At 46.2% G+C, this 18408-nt stretch overlaps 1 protein-coding gene across 1 annotated transcript; it reads left to right on the forward strand.

The window, feature by feature from the left end:
- The first annotated feature begins 200 nt into the window (after window positions 1-200).
- Window positions 201-17366, forward strand: LOC139233935 (keratin, type I cytoskeletal 19-like). Its single transcript, XM_070864619.1, has 8 exons — window positions 201-779; window positions 3599-3681; window positions 4990-5146; window positions 9136-9297; window positions 12248-12373; window positions 12471-12691; window positions 13675-13712; window positions 17163-17366. The coding sequence occupies exons 1-8, from the start codon at window positions 354-356 to the stop codon at window positions 17264-17266; spliced, it is 1317 nt and encodes a 438-aa protein (XP_070720720.1). The 5' UTR covers window positions 201-353; the 3' UTR covers window positions 17267-17366.
- The last annotated feature ends 1042 nt before the right edge of the window (window positions 17367-18408 follow it).

Genomic DNA, 18408 nt, shown 5'->3' on the forward strand with positions numbered 1-18408 from the left:
GCCAGCATCATTGGAGAGCCCCTTAGAGCGAATTCTCAAGGAACGTTCCATGAGTATTTTATTCTCAAAAATATGCCATGGGCATGTGGGATCGTCATGACGGAATGTGCCTATTTTGGTGTGTCCCCGCCTCTGGTATGTGGTTTTGCCAGCAGGTGCTGTGCAATTGTATTTAGTCACATTTCAACATTCTTGAGACCTTTATCCTCCATTCTAATCTTACTAACCTGACCGTTTGCATTCTCCGCTCCTGGAGAGTTTTGTACATAAGTTGCTGCGTGTTTGGTCCAGACAGACGCTTGCTCTCCTGGGTTTGAGTTGAACGGCTTCTTCTGCATCTCCACCAGGCAACCATGTCTTACTACGGGGCCCGCAAAGGCAGCGGCTCGGTGATACTGAACAGCACGTCCAGGTCTCAGAGGGTCAGTACAGCCGGCGGTGCGGGCAAGGGCCGCCGGGCCAACAGTCTGTATGGCGGTACCACCCGCAGCAGCCGTATCTCCACCTCCAGTTATACTACTGGCAAGGGTGGCAGCTTCGGCGGCTTCTACTCGGGGGGCTACAGCTCCGGGACCATGGGGGCTTTCGCCATCAACGAGAAGCAGACCATGCAGAACCTGAATGACCGCCTGGCCGCCTACCTGGACAAAGTGCGTTCCCTGGAGAAGTCCAACGCCCAGCTGGAACGTCAGATCAGGGAGTTCTACGATAAGAGGTCCCCAACGGCCACCAAAGATCGGGGGGCCTATTGGAAAACCATCGCCGACCTCAGAGCGCAGGTATGTAGAAGTCTCGAAGATCAGGAGATTGAGGTCTGTTCAGTCCAACTCAGTGGGAGAATTCTCTACTCCATCTCTGCCTCAGGACAACCTTGTCCAATAAGATTCTTGGTCAGGTCGCTTCGGGTTTCACACAAGCGATTACACTGGAGTGAGATGATTGTTGTTATGTAGGCATAGGAAGATCCCACAAAAAGCAATGCGATGTAGTGCCAGTTTTTGTTGTCTTTGGTTGACCAGGACCCCCTGTTCTTCGTGCAGTAACCGTAGAATCTTTAATGTCCACCACAACAGGCAAGTAGGGTCTTAATTTCTGCGACAATGCATAACTCCACCAGCCTCCATGATGTGCTCAAGACCTGCAATAGACCCTCACAAGACCAGAAGAGTCTGTTCCATCATTCAATTGTTTATGATGATAAAGGACCTAATGCCTGTTATAAAGCCCATTCCGGAAATTCGTTTGCCCTGAATGGAACCGGGTTTTGGGGATTTGGGATCCTTAATGGGACCACTGGAGGCCACCAACAAAAATGTGGAGTTGGGAGGAGCGGAAGTTGTCCCCAGCACTCCCCTCTGGCCGCTCCTCAGCAGTCTGGGGGTTGATGCTGAACTGAGCTCGGAGCCTCTCCAAGTTCTCCTCCCCAAACTCCCCTCCAGGACTTGCGTTCGAGCTTCTGCCTGTGCACCAATGATCACCCTCTGGGCGTGCAACACATTAAAATTACTGTGGTGAGGACCAATGTCGTGTGGTCCTCGGGCCAGCTTCTACTGGCACCAACAGCGTGCGTGCCGCCCAGTTTGACCTCGAAAATGGGCACGCACCAATTTATTTCCCTTTGATTCTCAACAGATAGTTTGTGTGTTTTGTTTAAGTGGGATTTTTTCTTCCATTTGCTGGAAGATCTGGGGTACAGGTTGTGCTGAGGTGTTTTGATGTAGTGCAATGTGATAGTACCCATGGGCACTTGGCCAGTTTATTGCTGGCACATGTTCAAGTGCTGACATGCTATACTTAAAGGGGCAGAAACATGTCTCAGACTGTCCCTTAGGACTCACTCCCCACAGAGGTGTTCAAAATCACGAGGGGTCTGGACAGAGTAGATAGAGAGAAACTGTTCCCATTGGCAGAAGGGTCAAGAACCAGAGGACACAGATTTAAGGCGATTGTCAAAAGAATCAAAGGCGACATGAGGAAAAACTTGTTTACGCAGCGAGTGGTAGAATCTGGAATGCGCTGCCTGAGAGGGTGGTGGAGGCAGATTCAATCGCAGCTTTCAAAAGGGAATTGGATAAATTACTGAAAGAAAAAAAATTTGCAGGGCAATGGGGAAAGGGCGGTGGAGTGAGACCAGCAGAGGTGATCTTGCAGAGAGCCGGCACGGGCTCGACGGGCTGAATGGCCTCCTTCTGTGCTGTAACCATTCTGTGATTCTGTGATTCATAGGCACAGCCTGATCTACTGAACATTCTCTGTTTCAGTTTTCAGATTTCCAGCACTTGCAGGGTTTTGCTTTGTGTGGACATCATTAAAGAGTTGCCTCACAAGGGACATGTTCCCACTGCAGGCAGCCTGATCTATTCCTGCAGCAGAGTCTGCGCAGCACTCAAATAACTCCAGAATATTCGGCAAGGAAATGTGGATCGCTGGCAATTATCAGGCTCCATCATATTCTGTCCTTGCTTAAAAAATAATTTAGAAATTTTATCTGGTAGCCGACATCAGCTTGAATCTTAACCGTACCTGACAAGGGCACAATATTTTGCTTCCCCGCCCAGTCATTAACACGACTCTGTACAGGTTCCAGGGTGGTGAATTATGAACGTTAACCACAGAAACAACTGGTCTGTGCCGGTGTTTATGTTCCACACGAGTCTCATCCCACCCCTCTTCATCTCACCCTATTGTAATGTATGAACTTGTGAGCATGCTCACAGGTTGCATTCAGCCCGACTGCCTGCCTCTCTTCCGCGGTTACGTTGGAGCCAGGGTGTCCCTGGAGACGGAGCACGCGGTATCCACCGGTACGCTCGCGGCCTTCTGCGAGAGGTCGGCACCGGATGGACTGCATTGCATTATCACCCCCAGGAACAGAATTTTAATTTGATTTGGCAAGGTTTCCAGTTGATTTGGAAATTTGTGGGTTCTAGTGCCCTTACTAAAAGGGGGCACTTTATTTAAAGTTCTATCTAAAATAGTTGTAGAGCTGTTGCATTGTGAATGGCTTAGCCAATCACGTGATGTTCACAAGATTCAATAAAACCCCAGTCAGTTGGGTCTAGGTCATCCACGATGAGGTATGCAGTGAATGAACTGGTAATGTGTGGTGTGATTGTTAAACCTTTGTTAATAAACCAACTCGTTCTGACGAAGGGTCGTCGACCCAAAACATTGACTCTGTTTCTCTCTCCACAGACGCTGCCCTGACCCACTGACATATCCAGCATTCTATTTTTATTTCAGATTCCAGCATCTGCAGTATTTTGCTTTTGTATTAGTTCTTAATAGCAATGTGTTGCTATGAATTCTTAAGCAAAGAACCCATGAAGCAAATACATTACATTACAACTATCAACATATCCTTCTATTCCTTTCTCCCTCATGTGTTTATATAGATTCTCCTTAAGTGCATCGATACTATTCACCTTAACCCCTCCCTGTGGCAGCGAGTTCCACATTTTCACCACTTTCTAGGGAGAGGTTTCTCCTGAATTCCCTATTGGATTTATTAGCGACTATCTTATATTGATGGCCTCTAGTTCTGGATTCCTCCACAAGCGGAAACAAATGAAGCATATTTAATGGTTTTGTTTTGCAGATCAGTGCTGCCTCTCTTGCCAACACCAGGGTCTTGCTGCAGATTGACAATGCCAAGCTGGCTGCGGACGACTTTAAAACCAAGTGAGGCCTTTTTTTGCTTCTATCAACCGAGGGCATGCGATCACTGAAATTAGCAAGAACTCCCAAGAGTAACTACAGCTTATATTTGTGAAGCGCCTTCAATGTAGCAACAGCTCTCAAGGTGTTACACAGAAATCCAGAGAGAGTGTGGAAAATGGACAGAAAGACAAAGAGTTAAGTTAAGGGAGGTGGTTGAAAATCAGGCCAAACAATCATAGAATGATATAGCACAGAAGGAGGTCATTCGGCCCATCTTTGAAAGAGCTCTCCAATTAATCCCACTCCCCATGCTCTTTCCTCCAAACCCTACAAATTTTTCCTTTCAAAGTATTTATCCAATTCCCGTTTGAAAGTTACCATTGAATCTGCTCCCACCGCCCTTTCAGGCAGAGCGTTCCCGATCACAACTCACTGCGTAAACACATTTGTCCTCATCGCCTCTTTGGTTCTTTTGCCAATTATCTTAAATTTGTGTCCTCTGGTTACCGACCCTCCTGCCCCTGGAAGTTGGGAGCTTCAAGGAGGTAGGAAGCTCCAACACACACGCACTTAAACCCTGGGATTTGGGAAACTTTTAAGCAATCATATAGGTATCAGAATTTACAAACCTTCCTGCCACATCCCTCCTTATCAATGACTGTTTGTCCATTTACTGCTACATCCTGTATTGCCAAATCAGGAGACCAGTGCAGGAAATGGCTTTCCTGGGAGAACAATCTTAACAGAAATATTTTCCACACTTTTCCCGCCAATGTCTCTTTGTAACTTCCTGCTTCGAACTAAAAAACCTGCTGTGCCTGCAAACTTGGATGTGCAACTATCTATTCCTTCATCCAAGTCATTCATATACATGTTGAAAAGCCAAGGATCCCTGGGGAACACCAATTTTTTACATCCTGCCAATCAGAGTACATTCTCTTTATCCTTTCTCTCCATCTCCCAACTAATTACCAACCCATGTCACAAAGTTGCCTCCAATTCCGTGCGCTGTTAGTTTTGCTAATAATCCCTTCAACCTCATCAGATACTTTCTCAACGTCCATATGGGCAACATCCATAGATTGTCCCCTATCCACCGTGTTAGTGACCCCCACAAAAAATTTAACGAGATTAGTCAGACATGTATTGGGGCCCATTGTCACATGACAGCAAGTCTGCAAGGGCTGTTGGTGAGGGGAAGGAGGTCACAAGTGACCCTCGGGAAACAGTTTATGATTGGCAGTGATCATACTGGAGCGCCATCCTTTCAGGTCTGATAAAGTCTTCAAACCAATTAGCAAACCTTTTTCTTTCCCTTCTTTCCTTTAGATATGACTCGGAGTTGGCCATCAGACGTGGGGTGGAGATGGACATTAATGGGTTGCGTAAGGTGCTGGATGAACTGACCATCGCGAGAACTGACCTGGAGTCGCAGACTGAAGGACTGAGAGAAGAAACAATTTACATCAAGAAAAACCATGACGAGGTAAGCGGCAGAAAAGCAAATCATTAAAAAAAAGATTTTGTGTTAACTTTGGTAAATGGTTGGCCCGTGAGGTTCTTGTGATGTGGTCAGTTGTGATAAAATGGTATTTATTGCCCACGCACTGAGGGTATTAAGAGTCAACATAGCGTGAGACTGGAGTCACGTGTAGGCCGGACTGGGTAGGGGTGGGAGAGACCCTTCCCTGAAAGACACTCGTGACCCAGTTTTGTTTTTATGACAATCAGGCAGGCTCCATGGCCATTTTTATGGTGCTAGCCACAAATGACCAGATTTATTGAATTCAATTTTCCAACTAGCCCTGGTGAAACAGTAACATAATATGAGTTTCAGACTGGAGAAGACCATTGGCCCATCTAGCCCACCTATCCACGCTGTTCCCTTGGCTCATTTCTGATGACTCTGAACCCCATTTGCTGACAAGAACCTGTCTAGTTCCTTCTCAAAACCCATGAAAGTTTCTTGTTTCACCGTCTGTACCAGTAATCTGTTCCACATTCTCACTGCCCTTTGGGTCAAAAAGATCCTCCTGCATTTCCTATTTTGTCCTTAATTTACAAATATGAGCCCTTGTGCTTAAATTCTCCACACAGCAGAAAAGTTTACTTGGATCCAATTCATCCAAACCTTTCATGATTTTAAACAATTCTGTTATATTGCTCCCAGTCTTCACTTTTCAATCTTTCCTCAACACCATTCTGTTAAATTCTGGGATTAATCGTGTAGCCCTTCTCTGTACACCTCCAATGACTGAGTATCCTTCTCTGTCCCCCAATAACTGAATATCCTTCTCTGTACCCCAATAACTGAATATTCTTCCGTGCACCCCAATAACTGAATATCCTTCTCTGTACCACAATAACTGAATATCCTTATCTGTACCCGAACAACTGAATATTCTCTCTGTGTACCCCAATAACTGAATATTTTTCAGTGTACCCCAATAACTGAATATCCTTCTCCATACCCCAATAATTGAATCTACACTCTGTGTACCCCAATAACTGAATATTCTGTGTGCCCCAATAACTGAATATCCTCTCTGTCCCCCAATAACTGAATGTCCTTCTCTGTACCCCAATAACTGAATATCCTCCTCTGTACCCCAATAACTGAATGTCCTCTCTGTATCCCTATAACTGAATATCCTCTCTGTACCCCAATAACTGGATGTCCTTCTCTGTACCCCAATAACGGAATGCCCTTATCTGTACCCCAATAACTGAATATTGTTCTCTGCACCCCAATAACTGAATATCCTTCTCTGTAACCCAATAACTGAATATCCTCTCTCTACCCCAATAACTGAATACCCTTCTCTGTGCCCCCAATAACTGAATGTTCTCTCTGTACCCCAATAACTGAATGTTCTCTCTGTACCCCAATAACTGAATGTCATTCTCTGCACCCCAATAACTGAATATCCTTCCATGTACCCCAATAACTGAACATAATCATCTGCACCCCAATAACTGCATATCCTTCTCTGTACCCCAATGACTGAATATCATTCTCTGTACCTCAGTAACTGAATATCCTTCCCTGCACCGCAATAACTGAATACCATTCTCTGTACCCCAATAACTGAATATTGTCTCTGTAACCAATAACTGACTATCCTTCCCTGTTCCCCAACAACTGAATATCCTTCTATGTACCCCAATAACCGAATATCCTTCTCTGTACCCCAATAACTGAATGTCCTTCCCTGTACCCCAATATCAGAATATTCTTCCCTGTACCCCAATAACTGAATATCCTTCTCTCTACCCCAATAACAGAATATCCTTCTTTGTACCCCAGTAACTGAATATCCTCTCTGTGCCCCAATAACTGAATATCCTTCTCCGTACCCCAATAACAGAATATCTTTCTCTGTACCACAATAACAGGATATCCTTCTCTTTACCCCAGTCACTGACTCTTCTCTCTGTGCCCCAATAACTGAATATCATCTCAGTCCCCCAATAACTGAATATCCATCTCTGTACCCCAATAACGGAATATCCTTCATCATACCCCAATAACTGAACATTCTTCTCTGTGCCCCAATAACTGAACACCCTTCTCTGTACCCCAATAACTGAATACTCGTCTCTGTATCCCAATAACTGAATACCCTTCCCTGTACCCCAATAACTGAATGTTCTTCTCGGCACCCCAATAATGGAATATCATTCCCCGTACCTCAATAACTGAATATCATTATCTGTACCCCCATAACTGAATATCCTTCTCTGTACCCCAATATCTGAATATCATTATCTGTACCCCAATAACGGAATGTTCTTCTCTGTACCCCAATAACTGAATATTCTTCTCTGTGCCCCAATAACTGAATATCCTTCTCTGTACCCCAATAACTGAATATTCTTCTATGGACCCCAATAACTGAATATTCTTCTCTTTGCCCCAATAACTGAATATCCTTCTCTGTGTCCCAATAACTGAATATCATTCTCTGTACCCCAATAATTGAATATCATTCTATGTACCCCCATAACTGAATATCCTTCTCTGTACCCCAATATCTGAATATCCTTCTCTGTACCCCAATAACTGAATATTCATCTATGTACCCCGATAACTGAATATTCTTCTCTGTGTCCCAATAACAGAAAATTCTTCTCTGCACCCCAATAACTGAATATCCTTCTCTGTGCCCCAATAACTGAATATCATTCTCTGTACCCCAATTTATGCGTGTCCTTCTCTGTACCCCAATAACCAAATATTCTTCTCTGTACCCCAATAACTGAACATCCTTCTCTGTGCCCCAATAACTGAATATTCTTCTCTGTACCCCAATAACTGAATATCCTTCTATGTGTCCCAATAACTGAATATCATTCTCTGTACCCCAATAACTGAATATCATTCTCTGTCCACCAATTACTGAATATCCTTCTCTGTACCCCAATAACTGAATATCATTCTCTGTCCCCCAATAACTGAATATCCTCTCTGTGCCCCAATAACTGAATATTCTTCTCTGTACCCCAATAACTGAATATTCTTCTCTGTGCCCCAATAACTGAATATCCTTCTCTGTTCCCCAATAACTGAATATCCTCTCTGTACCCCAATAACTGAATATTCTTCTCTGTACCCCAATAACTGATTATCCTCTCTGTACCCCAATAACTGAATATTCTTCTCTGTACCCCAATAACTGAATATCCTCTCTGTTCCCCAATAACTGAATATCCTCGCTGTTCCCCAATAACTGAATATCATTCTCTATACCCCAATAACTGAATATCCTTCTTTGTACCCCAACAACTGAATATCCTCTCTGTTCCCCAATAACTGAATATCCTTCTCTGTACCCCAATAACTGAATATCCTTCTCTGTACCCCAATAACTGAATATCCTCTCTTTTCGCCAATAACTGTATATCCTTCTCTGTACCTCAATAACTGAATATCCTTCTCTGTACCCCAATAACTGAATATCCTTCTTTGTACCCAATAACTGAATATCCTCTCTGTTCCCCAATAACTGAATATCCTTCTCTGTACCCCAATAACTGAATATCCTCTCTGTTCGCCAATAACTGTATATCCTTCTCTGTACCTCAATAACTGAATATCCTTCTCTGTGCCCCAATAACTGAATATCCTTCTCCCTACTCCAATAACTGAATATCCTTCTCTGTACCCCACTAACTGAATATCCACTCTGTATCCGAACTTAATATCATTCTCTGTACCCCAATAACATCAATCTTCCCTCTGTCAAATCCCATAACCCTACTTTAAATTATTCTGCCATTTTTCTGCCAATGATTGAACTTGTCAAGATCCCTTTGAATTTGTGCATATTGATAGCGATCATTTGCCACTGCTCCCAATTTGGTATCATCTGCACAATTGGAACTGATAGCCTTTGGGTTACCATAACCACTAGGCTGGAAGACTCATCGCCTTGTTAATTGACATCTTAATCTCTTTCTCCCTCCATTTTTCAGGAGTTGAAGTCTCTACGGCAACAGCTTCGTGGCACAGTCACAGTGGACATGGACTCTAACCCAGGAACGGATCTGACCATAGTTCTGGCTGAAATGAGAGAAAAGTACGAAGCAATGGCAGCCAAGAACCAGAAGGAAGCTGAAGCCTCTTACAAGGAACAGGTAATGAGAAAGACCAATCAGAACCGTGCCACAACAGGGAGTTTCCCGACAGGGTCAGGGAGCTTTCCCACAGGGACACAACAGGGAGCTTTCTGACAGGGTCAGGGAGCTTTCTCACAGGGTCAGGGAGCTTTCCCACAGGGTCACAACAGGGAGCTTTCCCACAGGGTCACAACAGGGAGTTTTCCCACAGGGTCAGGGAGTTTTCCCACAGGGTCACAACAGGGAGTTTTCTGACAGGGTCAGGGAGCTTTCCCACAGGGTCAGGGAGCTTTCCCACAGGGTCACAACAGGGAGCTTTCTGACAGGGTCAGGAAGCTTTCCCACAGGGACACAACAGGGAGCTTTCCCACAGGGTCAGGGAGCTTTCCCACAGGGTCACAACAGGGAGCTTTCCCACAGGGACACAACAGGGAGCTTTCCCACAGGTCACAGCAGGGAGTTTTCCCACAGGGTCAGGGAGTTTTCCCACAGGGTCACAACAGGGAGTTTTCTGACAGGGTCAGGGAGCTTTCCCACAGGGTCAGGGAGCTTTCCCACAGGGTCACAACAGTGAGCTTTCTGACAGGGTCAGGGAGCTTTCCCACAGGGACACAACAGGGAGCTTTCCCACAGGGTCAGGGAGCTTTCCCACAGGGTCACAACAGGGAGCTTTCCAACAGGGACACAACAGGGAGCTTTCCCACAGGTCACAGCAGGGAGTTTTCCCACAGGGTCAGGGAGCTTTCCCACAGGGTCACAACAGGGAGCTTTCCCACAGGGTCAGGGAGCTTTCCCACAGGGTCACAATAGGGAGTTTTCCCACAGGGTCACAATAGGGAGTTTTCCCACAGGGTCACAACAGGGAGTTTTCCCACAGGGTCAGGGAGCTTTCCCACAGGGTCACGACAGGGTCAGGGAGCTTTCCCACAGGGTCACAACAGGGAGCTTTCCCACAGGATCAGGGAGCTTTCCCACAGGGTCACAACAGGGAGCTTTCTGACAGGGTCACAACAGGGAGCTTTCCCAAAGGGTCAGGGAGCTTTCCCACAGGGTCACAACAGGGAGCTTTCCCACAGGGTCAGGGAGCTTTCCCACAGGGTCACAACAGGGAGCTTTCCCAAAGGGTCAGGGAGCTTTCCCACAGGGACACAACAGAGAGCTTTCCCACAGGGACACAATAGGGAGCTTTCCCACAGGGTCACAACAGGGAGCTTTCCCACAGGGACACAACAGGGAGTTTTCCCACAGGAACACAACAGGGATCTTTCCCACAGGGATACAACAGGGAGTTTTCCCACAGGGTCAGGGAGCTTTCCCGCAGGGTCACAACAGGGAGCTTTCTGACAGGGTCACAACAGGGAGCTTTCCCAAAGGGTCACGGAGCTTTCCCACAGGGTCACGACAGGGTCAGGGAGCTTTCCCACAGGGTCAGGGAGCTTTCCCACAGGGACACAACAGGGAGCTTTCCCAAAGGGTCAGGGAGCTTTCCCACAGGGTCACGACAAGGTCAGGGAGCTTTCCCACAGGGTCAGGGAGCTTTCCCACAGGGTCACGACAGGGTCAGGGAGCTTTCCCACAGGGACACAACAGGGAGCTTTCCCACAGGGTCAGGGAGCTTTCCCATAGGGTCAGGGAGCTTTCCCACAGGGACACAACAGGGAGCTTTCCCACAGGGTCAGGGAGCTTTCCCATAGGGTCAGGGAGCTTTCCCACAGGGACACAACAGGGAGCTTTCCCACAGGGTCAGGGAGCTTTCCGACAGGGTCACAACAGGAAGCTTTCCGACAGGGTCACAACAGGAAGCTTTCCGACAGGGTCACAACAGGAAGCTTTCTGACAGGGTCACAACAGGAAGCTTTCCGACAGGGTCACAACAGGAAGCTTTCCGACAGGGTCACAACAGGAAACTTCCCGACAGGGTCACAACAGGAAAAATCAGCTGTGTTGATGTAAATAAATCGCACAGTGAGAATCCATAACGGGCCCATGCTAGAACGATACAGATTTCAACTAAAAATGGGAAGTGACAGCAGACTTTATTAACACTTCTGTGATTATTTTGCAAAGAATCAGAGAATTTGTGGCTTAATTATAATAAAACTTTTACGATTAACAAATATATTCCCACTCGCTCTGTAAACCTGCTACAGTTTTGCTGGGAGACAACAACAACTTGTATTTATATAGCACCTTTAATGTAGTAAAATGTCCCAAGGCGCTTCACAGGAGTGATTATCAGACAAACATCGACACCGAGCCACATAAGGAGATATTAGGATGGGTGACCAGTAGCTTGGCCAAAGAGGTAGGTTTTAAGGAGCATCTTACAGGAGAGAGAGGTGGAGAGGTTTAGGGAGGGAGTTCCTGAGCTTGGGGCTCAGTCAGCTGAAGGCACAGCCACCAATGGTGGGGCAGAGGAAATGAGATAAGGGTGATTCATAGACTCCCACCCCCATCAAGGTACACACCAGTCTAGACCCTGGTAACTCCAATTCCAGTCACCATTTTGGCCCAAGTCCTTTCATGTATTGTAGCCAGAAACCTTATCTGTCTAAAGCCGGTGTTTTTGATCTACTTTTTTATTGTGATCCCGTCCTGTGTTCCACTCTTTTTTGTGATTGTCACAATCCATTACCCCCAGGAATGGGCAAGCAGTTATCACTGGAGTCAGGAGCAGGAACCCTGACAGAGGTTTATAACTCTACCCAAGTCTAGAGCCATTGTGGATAATCGTATTACCATCGCTCGGACATTGATCCATTAACTTGGCACAGTTCAGGGCGATCTTGGAGCTCGAGATCCTCATGGTTCAGTCCACTGCACCATCAGGAGACAGAGAAATTATTAAACTCGCAAGAATTGTAACTAAAGACGGTTACAGCCAGCCCCTCAGTCACCCTTGGCTTGCTTTCTATTGGATTACTTACACCGTCTGCCACTTAGGAACCTTTGCAATGTTTTATTACAGTGCGCGAATCTACAACATTTGGTGGTTACTCACAGCGAGGTGTTACAGACAGAAAAGTCACAGTTTACTGAACAGAGACGCAGGCTACAGACGGTGGAGATTGACCTCCAGACACTGCTGAGTGTGGTGAGTACAGCATGGGATTGCACCCTCAGTAACCTGGAATTGTGTTCACTCAGCCACTGCAATAGTAAGGTCGCTGACTGTCGTCCTTTCAATGTAGAAAACCGCACTGGAAACCAGTCTGCAGGATACAGAAGATCACTGCGCTGAGGAGCTCTACAGACATCAGGCCATCCTCGCCGACCGTGAGACGGAGTTGGCACAAATCCGGTCCGATATGCAACGACAGGCCCAGGAATACGCACAACTTCTAGACATCAAAACCAGACTGGAGATGGAGATCGCCACATATCGTCGCCTCTTGGATGGAGAGGATGTTAGGTGGGAAACTGATCTCTGCCCAACACACATTCTCAGTCTTCCCCTCCCCTGAGGCTTCAATAACCCGCTTGATTTAGATACTAATGGGGTTATTTTGGCCAAAGGGTGAAAATAGGTGCTGAAAGTCTGGTTTTAGCCCAAGATCTTGAGGCTGATTGCTGATTACTGTGATTTGATCGCTAACACAGACGCTTACAGGTTTAGCACTCAAGCGTTGATTAGATGCAATGTTTGTGGCCCAGTATATGTGGGTTCCACACACACATTTCCACTGAAGGTTTGGAATGAACTGACTGACTCACAGGTTTCAGGATGGCTCGTAGACCGAGGGAGAGGGTGCACAGGTTCTTGGACATGGCATTGGAGATCCTGGGGGAGGAGGTCCAGAGGAGGAGGTCCAGAGGAGAAAGGATGTCCTCTACCCTTAGGGGGAGGGACACTACCTCACCCTCCTTTCCCTCCTGTCCCTCTCCTGCAGTAGCTGGTGCTGCTCTGCCTCAAGCCCTCCTCCCATTCCTCCCGCAAACCACGGGGACCCCTAGCAAGTTGCCGATGGCCAATCTCCCTTTCTCCTGGTGACCTCTGTAAGGTGTTCAATAAGGTGGAGTAGCACAACACTCACTCTCTTTAGGAGAAGTCCACAGAGAATTTCCGGAATAAGTGTTGGTGAAGTTGTAACAAACTGTCCCAGAAAGTCTCCCATTGTGTCTCCCAAAGTGCTCTTCAAACCTCCAGCAATAGGTGAACAATGAAAGCTGAGCATAGCGCCTGAACTCCTCACCTCGTCTTCCGCCTTGACCATTACGGCACCCTTTCCATTTCTGCATCTAGAGACATGTCTCACCTCCAACTGTTCCACCGAGAGCCCAGGCTCATCGAGTGCGCTAGTGTCTGATCACTGGCCTTCCTCCCTCAGTGAATTTTAATTGACCAATTGTTATGTTTTGCTGCCTAATTGTTAATGATTCTTCTTTTACCACCAGATATGCGACGGAGGTCATAACCAAGGAAATAGACAAAGGTAAGTCAATGGGGGGGATCCTGTCTCACCAGAACAGTAAACCAGGGAGAAAGTCATGGAGTCTGACGGAACCGTTTGCATAACGGGATAGGGAAGAGGTTGCTGGAGAGAAAGGTGTCTTCAATCTGGAACTCATCCCTTCTCTTCACTTGAGCTAAAGGCAAGCAGGTCTCCGTATGGTTCGTCACTCCGCACTGCCTATCTCTCACTCAGCTCTGTAAAGTGGGAAAGGTGCATGTGTTCCAAAGCAAAGCATCCAATCTCAGTGCTAGATAACCTTATATAATGCTCCATCCCCACTTAGGACCATTAGGAGCTGGTTGTAGTCTGTTAGAACATATGAACATAAGAAATAGGAGCAGGAGTCGGCCATTTGACACCTCGAACCTGCTCCACCATTCAATAAGATCATGGCTGATCTGATCTTGGGCACAACTCCACTTCCCTGCCCGCTCCCCATAACTCTTTATTCCCTTATCATGCAAAAATCTGTCTATCTCCACCTTAAATATATTCAATGACCCAGCTTCCACAGCTCTCTGGGGCAGAAAATTCCACAGATTCACGACCCTCTGAGAGAAGAAATTTCTCCTCATCTCCATTTTAAATGGGTGACCCTTTATTCTGAAACTATGCTCCCTAGTTCTAGATTCCCCCACGAGGGGAAACATCCTCTCTGCATCTACCCTGTCAAGCCCCCTCATAATCTTATATGCTTCAATAAGATCATCTCTCATTCTTCTAAACTCCAATGAGTATAGGCCCAACCTGCTCAACCTTTCTTCATGTGACAAACCCTTCATCTCACAAATCAACCGAGTGAAATTTCTCTGAACAGCCTCCAATGCAAGTATATCTCTCCTTAAATACGGAGACTGAAAATGTACGCAGTACTCCAGGTGTGATCTCACCAATACCCTGTACAGTTGTAACATAGAAACATAGAAAATAGGTGCAGAAGTAGGCCTGCACCACCATTCAATGAGTTCATGGCTGAACATGCAACTTCAGTACCCCATTCCTGCTTTCTCGCCAAACCCCTTGATCCCCCTAGTAGTAAGGACGACATCTAACTCCTTTTTGAATATATTTAGTGAATTGGCCTCAACAACTTTCTGTGGTAGAGAATGCCACAGGTTCACCACTCTCTGGGTAAAGAAGTTTCTCCTCATCTCGGTCCTAAATGGCTTACCCCTTATCCTTAGACTGTGACCCCTGGTTCTGGACTTCCCCTACATTGGGAACATTTTTCCTGCATCTAACCTGTCTAAACCCATCAGAATTTTAAACATTTCTATGAGATCCCCTCTCATTCTTCTGAACTCCAGTGAATACAAGCCCAGTTGATCCAGTCTTTCTTGATATGTCAGTCCCGCCATCCTGGAAATCAGTCTGCACTCCCTCAATAGCAAGAATGTCCTTCCTCAAGTTAGGAGACCAAAACTGTACACAATACTCCAGGTGTGGCCTCACCAAGGCCCTGTACAACTGTAGTAACACCTCCCTGCCCCTGTACTCAAATCCCCTCGCTATGAAGGCCAACTTGCCATTTGCTTTCTTAACCGCCTGCTGTACCTGCATGCCAACCTTCAATGACTGATGTACCATGACACCCAGGTCTCGTTGCACCTCCCCTTTTCCTAATCTGTCACCATTCAGATAATAGTCTGTCTCTCTGTTTTTACCACCAAAGTGGATAACCTCACATTTATCCACATTATACTTCATCTGCCATGCATTTGCCCACTCACCTAACCTATCCAAGTCACTCTGCAGCCTCATAGCATCCTCCTTGCAGCTCACACTTAGTGTCATCCGCAAATTTGGAGATACTACATTTAATCCCCTCATCTAAATCATTAATGTACAATGTAAACAGCTGGGGCCCCAGCACAGAACCTTGCGGTACTCCACTAGTCACTGCCTGTCATTCTGAAAAGTACCCATTTACTCCTACTCTTTGCTTCCTGTCTGCCAACCAGTTCTCAATCCACATCAGCACACTACCCCCAATCCCATGTGCTTTAACTTTGCACATTAATCTCTTGTGTGGGACCTTGTCGAAAGCCTTCTGAAAGTCCAAATACACCACATCAACTGGTTCTCTCTTGTCCACTCTACTGGAAACATCTTCAAAAAATTCCAGAAGATTTGTCAAGCATAACAGGATTTCTCTGCTTTTATACTCCATCCCCCTTGCAATAAAGACCAACATTCCATTTTCCTTAGGTCAGAGGCTGCGAGTGGAGAGAGCAGCGCTCTGCACACACGGGTAAAACTCCCACCAGGAGCTCCAGGCTCGGTACCTGTAATAGAGGAGCTTTGACATGCCCAGTGTCCGATCGCAGCCACAGACCATCTGATTTGCCAACACTGACATTGGGCCAGAGTTTGCTGGAGTGGGGCATCTTGCGGTTCACCCCGTTAGTTAGACACCTTACCGTACCTTAAGCTCAAAGTTGTTTCCAGCTGTACCTTGCTGGCAGTATGTGCTGACAATGGTCTGGCGAGAGCAACAGGGCATTAGGGACCTCAGTGAACAACGGGACCAACAGTCCTTAACCCGCCGGATTTCAGGATTGAGAAAGAGAGGAACGATGGAGAAAGAAATCAGGTGAATTAGATTCAAATCAGTTCCTGAAAGGAAATTAAAGAAACGGAAAGAATGATTGGATTAAGAGAGAGAGAGAAAAGAGACAGAAAAGAAAAGTAACAATAACATGAAAAAAATTAAAATTTGTCATTTTAAAAATCTCTAAGAACAATTCAGAACCTGAATGAATGAGACTTCATTGGTTCAATGGTTCATTTTCTGGGCCAGAGAGGTCGATTGGCAGTCATTAACGTTAATCACGTCATTAAAAAGGAAACTTCTGCTATTAATTACCAGACTTAGCTTTCGGTGGCGAGTTTAATGGCCAATTAATGGGCAAATGCAGCAAATTCTTAAAAATAACGGGAAGGCTGAGGATGGGTTACCATTTGTGTGAAACAACAGCAGAGCGGCATAAAGTGACCAGCAAGTTCTGGAGCCTCGCAACTCACGGCCAATTTGCACATCAATAGCGGCGTGCGGCGTTGGCATGCCGGGATTCTTCCCGCAAGATCGGGCCCATTATCTCCAGTAATGGCTGGTGTCCGGTTGGACTCTGTCCACTCATCCAGTTTCTGTCTGAGTTTCAAAGAAGAGCAGAGGAGTTCTCCACGGTGTCCTGGGACCAATATTTATCCCTCAATCCATATCACTAAAACAAATTATCTGGTCAACATCACATTGCTGTTTGTGGGAGTTTGCTGTGCACTAATTTGCTATCGTGTTTCCTATATTACAACAGTGACCACACTTCAAAAAGTATTTCATTGGCTGTAAAGCGCTTTGAGATGTCCTGATGTCGTGAAGTTCTTTCTGCTTGCTAATTTTCAAATTGTTTTGATACTTATTTCTTACAGAACCATCAGTGGTGACAACCACTAAGGTCGTGACCATTACGGAAAAGATGATTGATGGGAAAGTTGTTGAGTCCCATGAGGAAGTTCAAGTGGCAGCATGTTAACCAGGCAGCTCTCGACCAGCGATGGTCACCAAGACCATAAAATCTGTTAGCCGGTGTTTAATGTTTAGATACATTCTGGTCTTTAATAAAATAGTTTAGAGTAATGCATCAAAATATTGTCTGGTTTCTTGGTATCGGGCTGGTTGGCAGGTCATCAGTTGGTGAAGGCAGTGTGTGGCCGAGCCACAATGATAGGAAGGTTCTGGTTTCAATCTCCAGTCTGTGCAGAATTCGGCAGTCTCACCTAGAGCAACAGTCGGGCGGTACAATGAGGCTAGTGTTTGCGGCAAATGAGGTGCAATCTCGCTCTGGTTGGTGTCCAGTGACCCTCCGGAAAATGTATCAGTGGATGTTGGCACAGACAGGAATGGACTTCATTGTGATGTCCCCAATAACAACGTTGTATTTATATAACACCTTTAACGTAGTAAAACGTCCCAAGACGCTTCACAGGAGCGATTATCAAACAAAAATTGACACCGAGCCACATTAGGACAAGTTGTCAAAGAAGTAAGTTTTAAGGAGCAACTTAAAGGAGGAGAAAGAAGAAGAGGCGGAGAGGTTTAGGGAGGGAATTCTAGACCTTGGGGTCGAGGCAGCTAAGGCATGGCCATCAATGGTGGGGAGATGGAAGTGGAGGATTCAGAAGAGGCCAGAATTGGAGGGGCGAGGCCATGGAGGGATTTGAACACAAGGATGAGACTATTATAATTGAGGGGTTGCTGGAGCGGGAGCCAATGTAAGTCAGCAAGCACAGGGGTGATGGGTGAATGGGACTTGGTGCGAGTTAGGATATGGGGCAGCAGAGTTTTGGATTATCTCAAGTTTACGGAGGAGGTTGAAAAACCTGCCAACCTTCACTGTTAACGGGCACACGTGAAGAAGGGTCACGAGGGTAAGATACTGTATAATTGTGCTCCCCTCCAGGAGGGGAGCGGAGCACATGGGAGCACCATCACCTCCAAGTTTCCCTCCAAGTTACACACCATCCTGACTTGGAAATATATCGGCCGTTCCTTCATCGTTGCTGGGTCACAATCCTGGAACTCCCTCCCTATCATCATCATAGGCAGTCCCTCAGAATCAGTTTAAATGAGTCCTTAGTTGGCCGAACAGTTCAATACGAGACCCACAGTCCCTGT

This window comes from Pristiophorus japonicus, chromosome 21 (assembly GCF_044704955.1).
Source record: "Pristiophorus japonicus isolate sPriJap1 chromosome 21, sPriJap1.hap1, whole genome shotgun sequence".
Taxonomy (NCBI): domain Eukaryota; kingdom Metazoa; phylum Chordata; class Chondrichthyes; family Pristiophoridae; genus Pristiophorus; species Pristiophorus japonicus.

What these genes read in the sequence shown, in the direction of transcription:
- LOC139233935 (XM_070864619.1), top strand. Translation starts at nt 354, where the DNA reads ATGTCTTACTACGGGGCCCGCAAAGGCAGCGGCTCGGTGATACTGAAC. An exon ending in TCGCCGACCTCAGAGCGCAG is followed by an intron (nt 780 to 3,598) that starts GTATGTAGAAGT and finishes TTTGTTTTGCAG; the next exon opens with ATCAGTGCTGCCTCTCTTGC. An exon ending in TCCAGACACTGCTGAGTGTG is followed by an intron (nt 12,374 to 12,470) that starts GTGAGTACAGCA and finishes CTTTCAATGTAG; the next exon opens with AAAACCGCACTGGAAACCAG.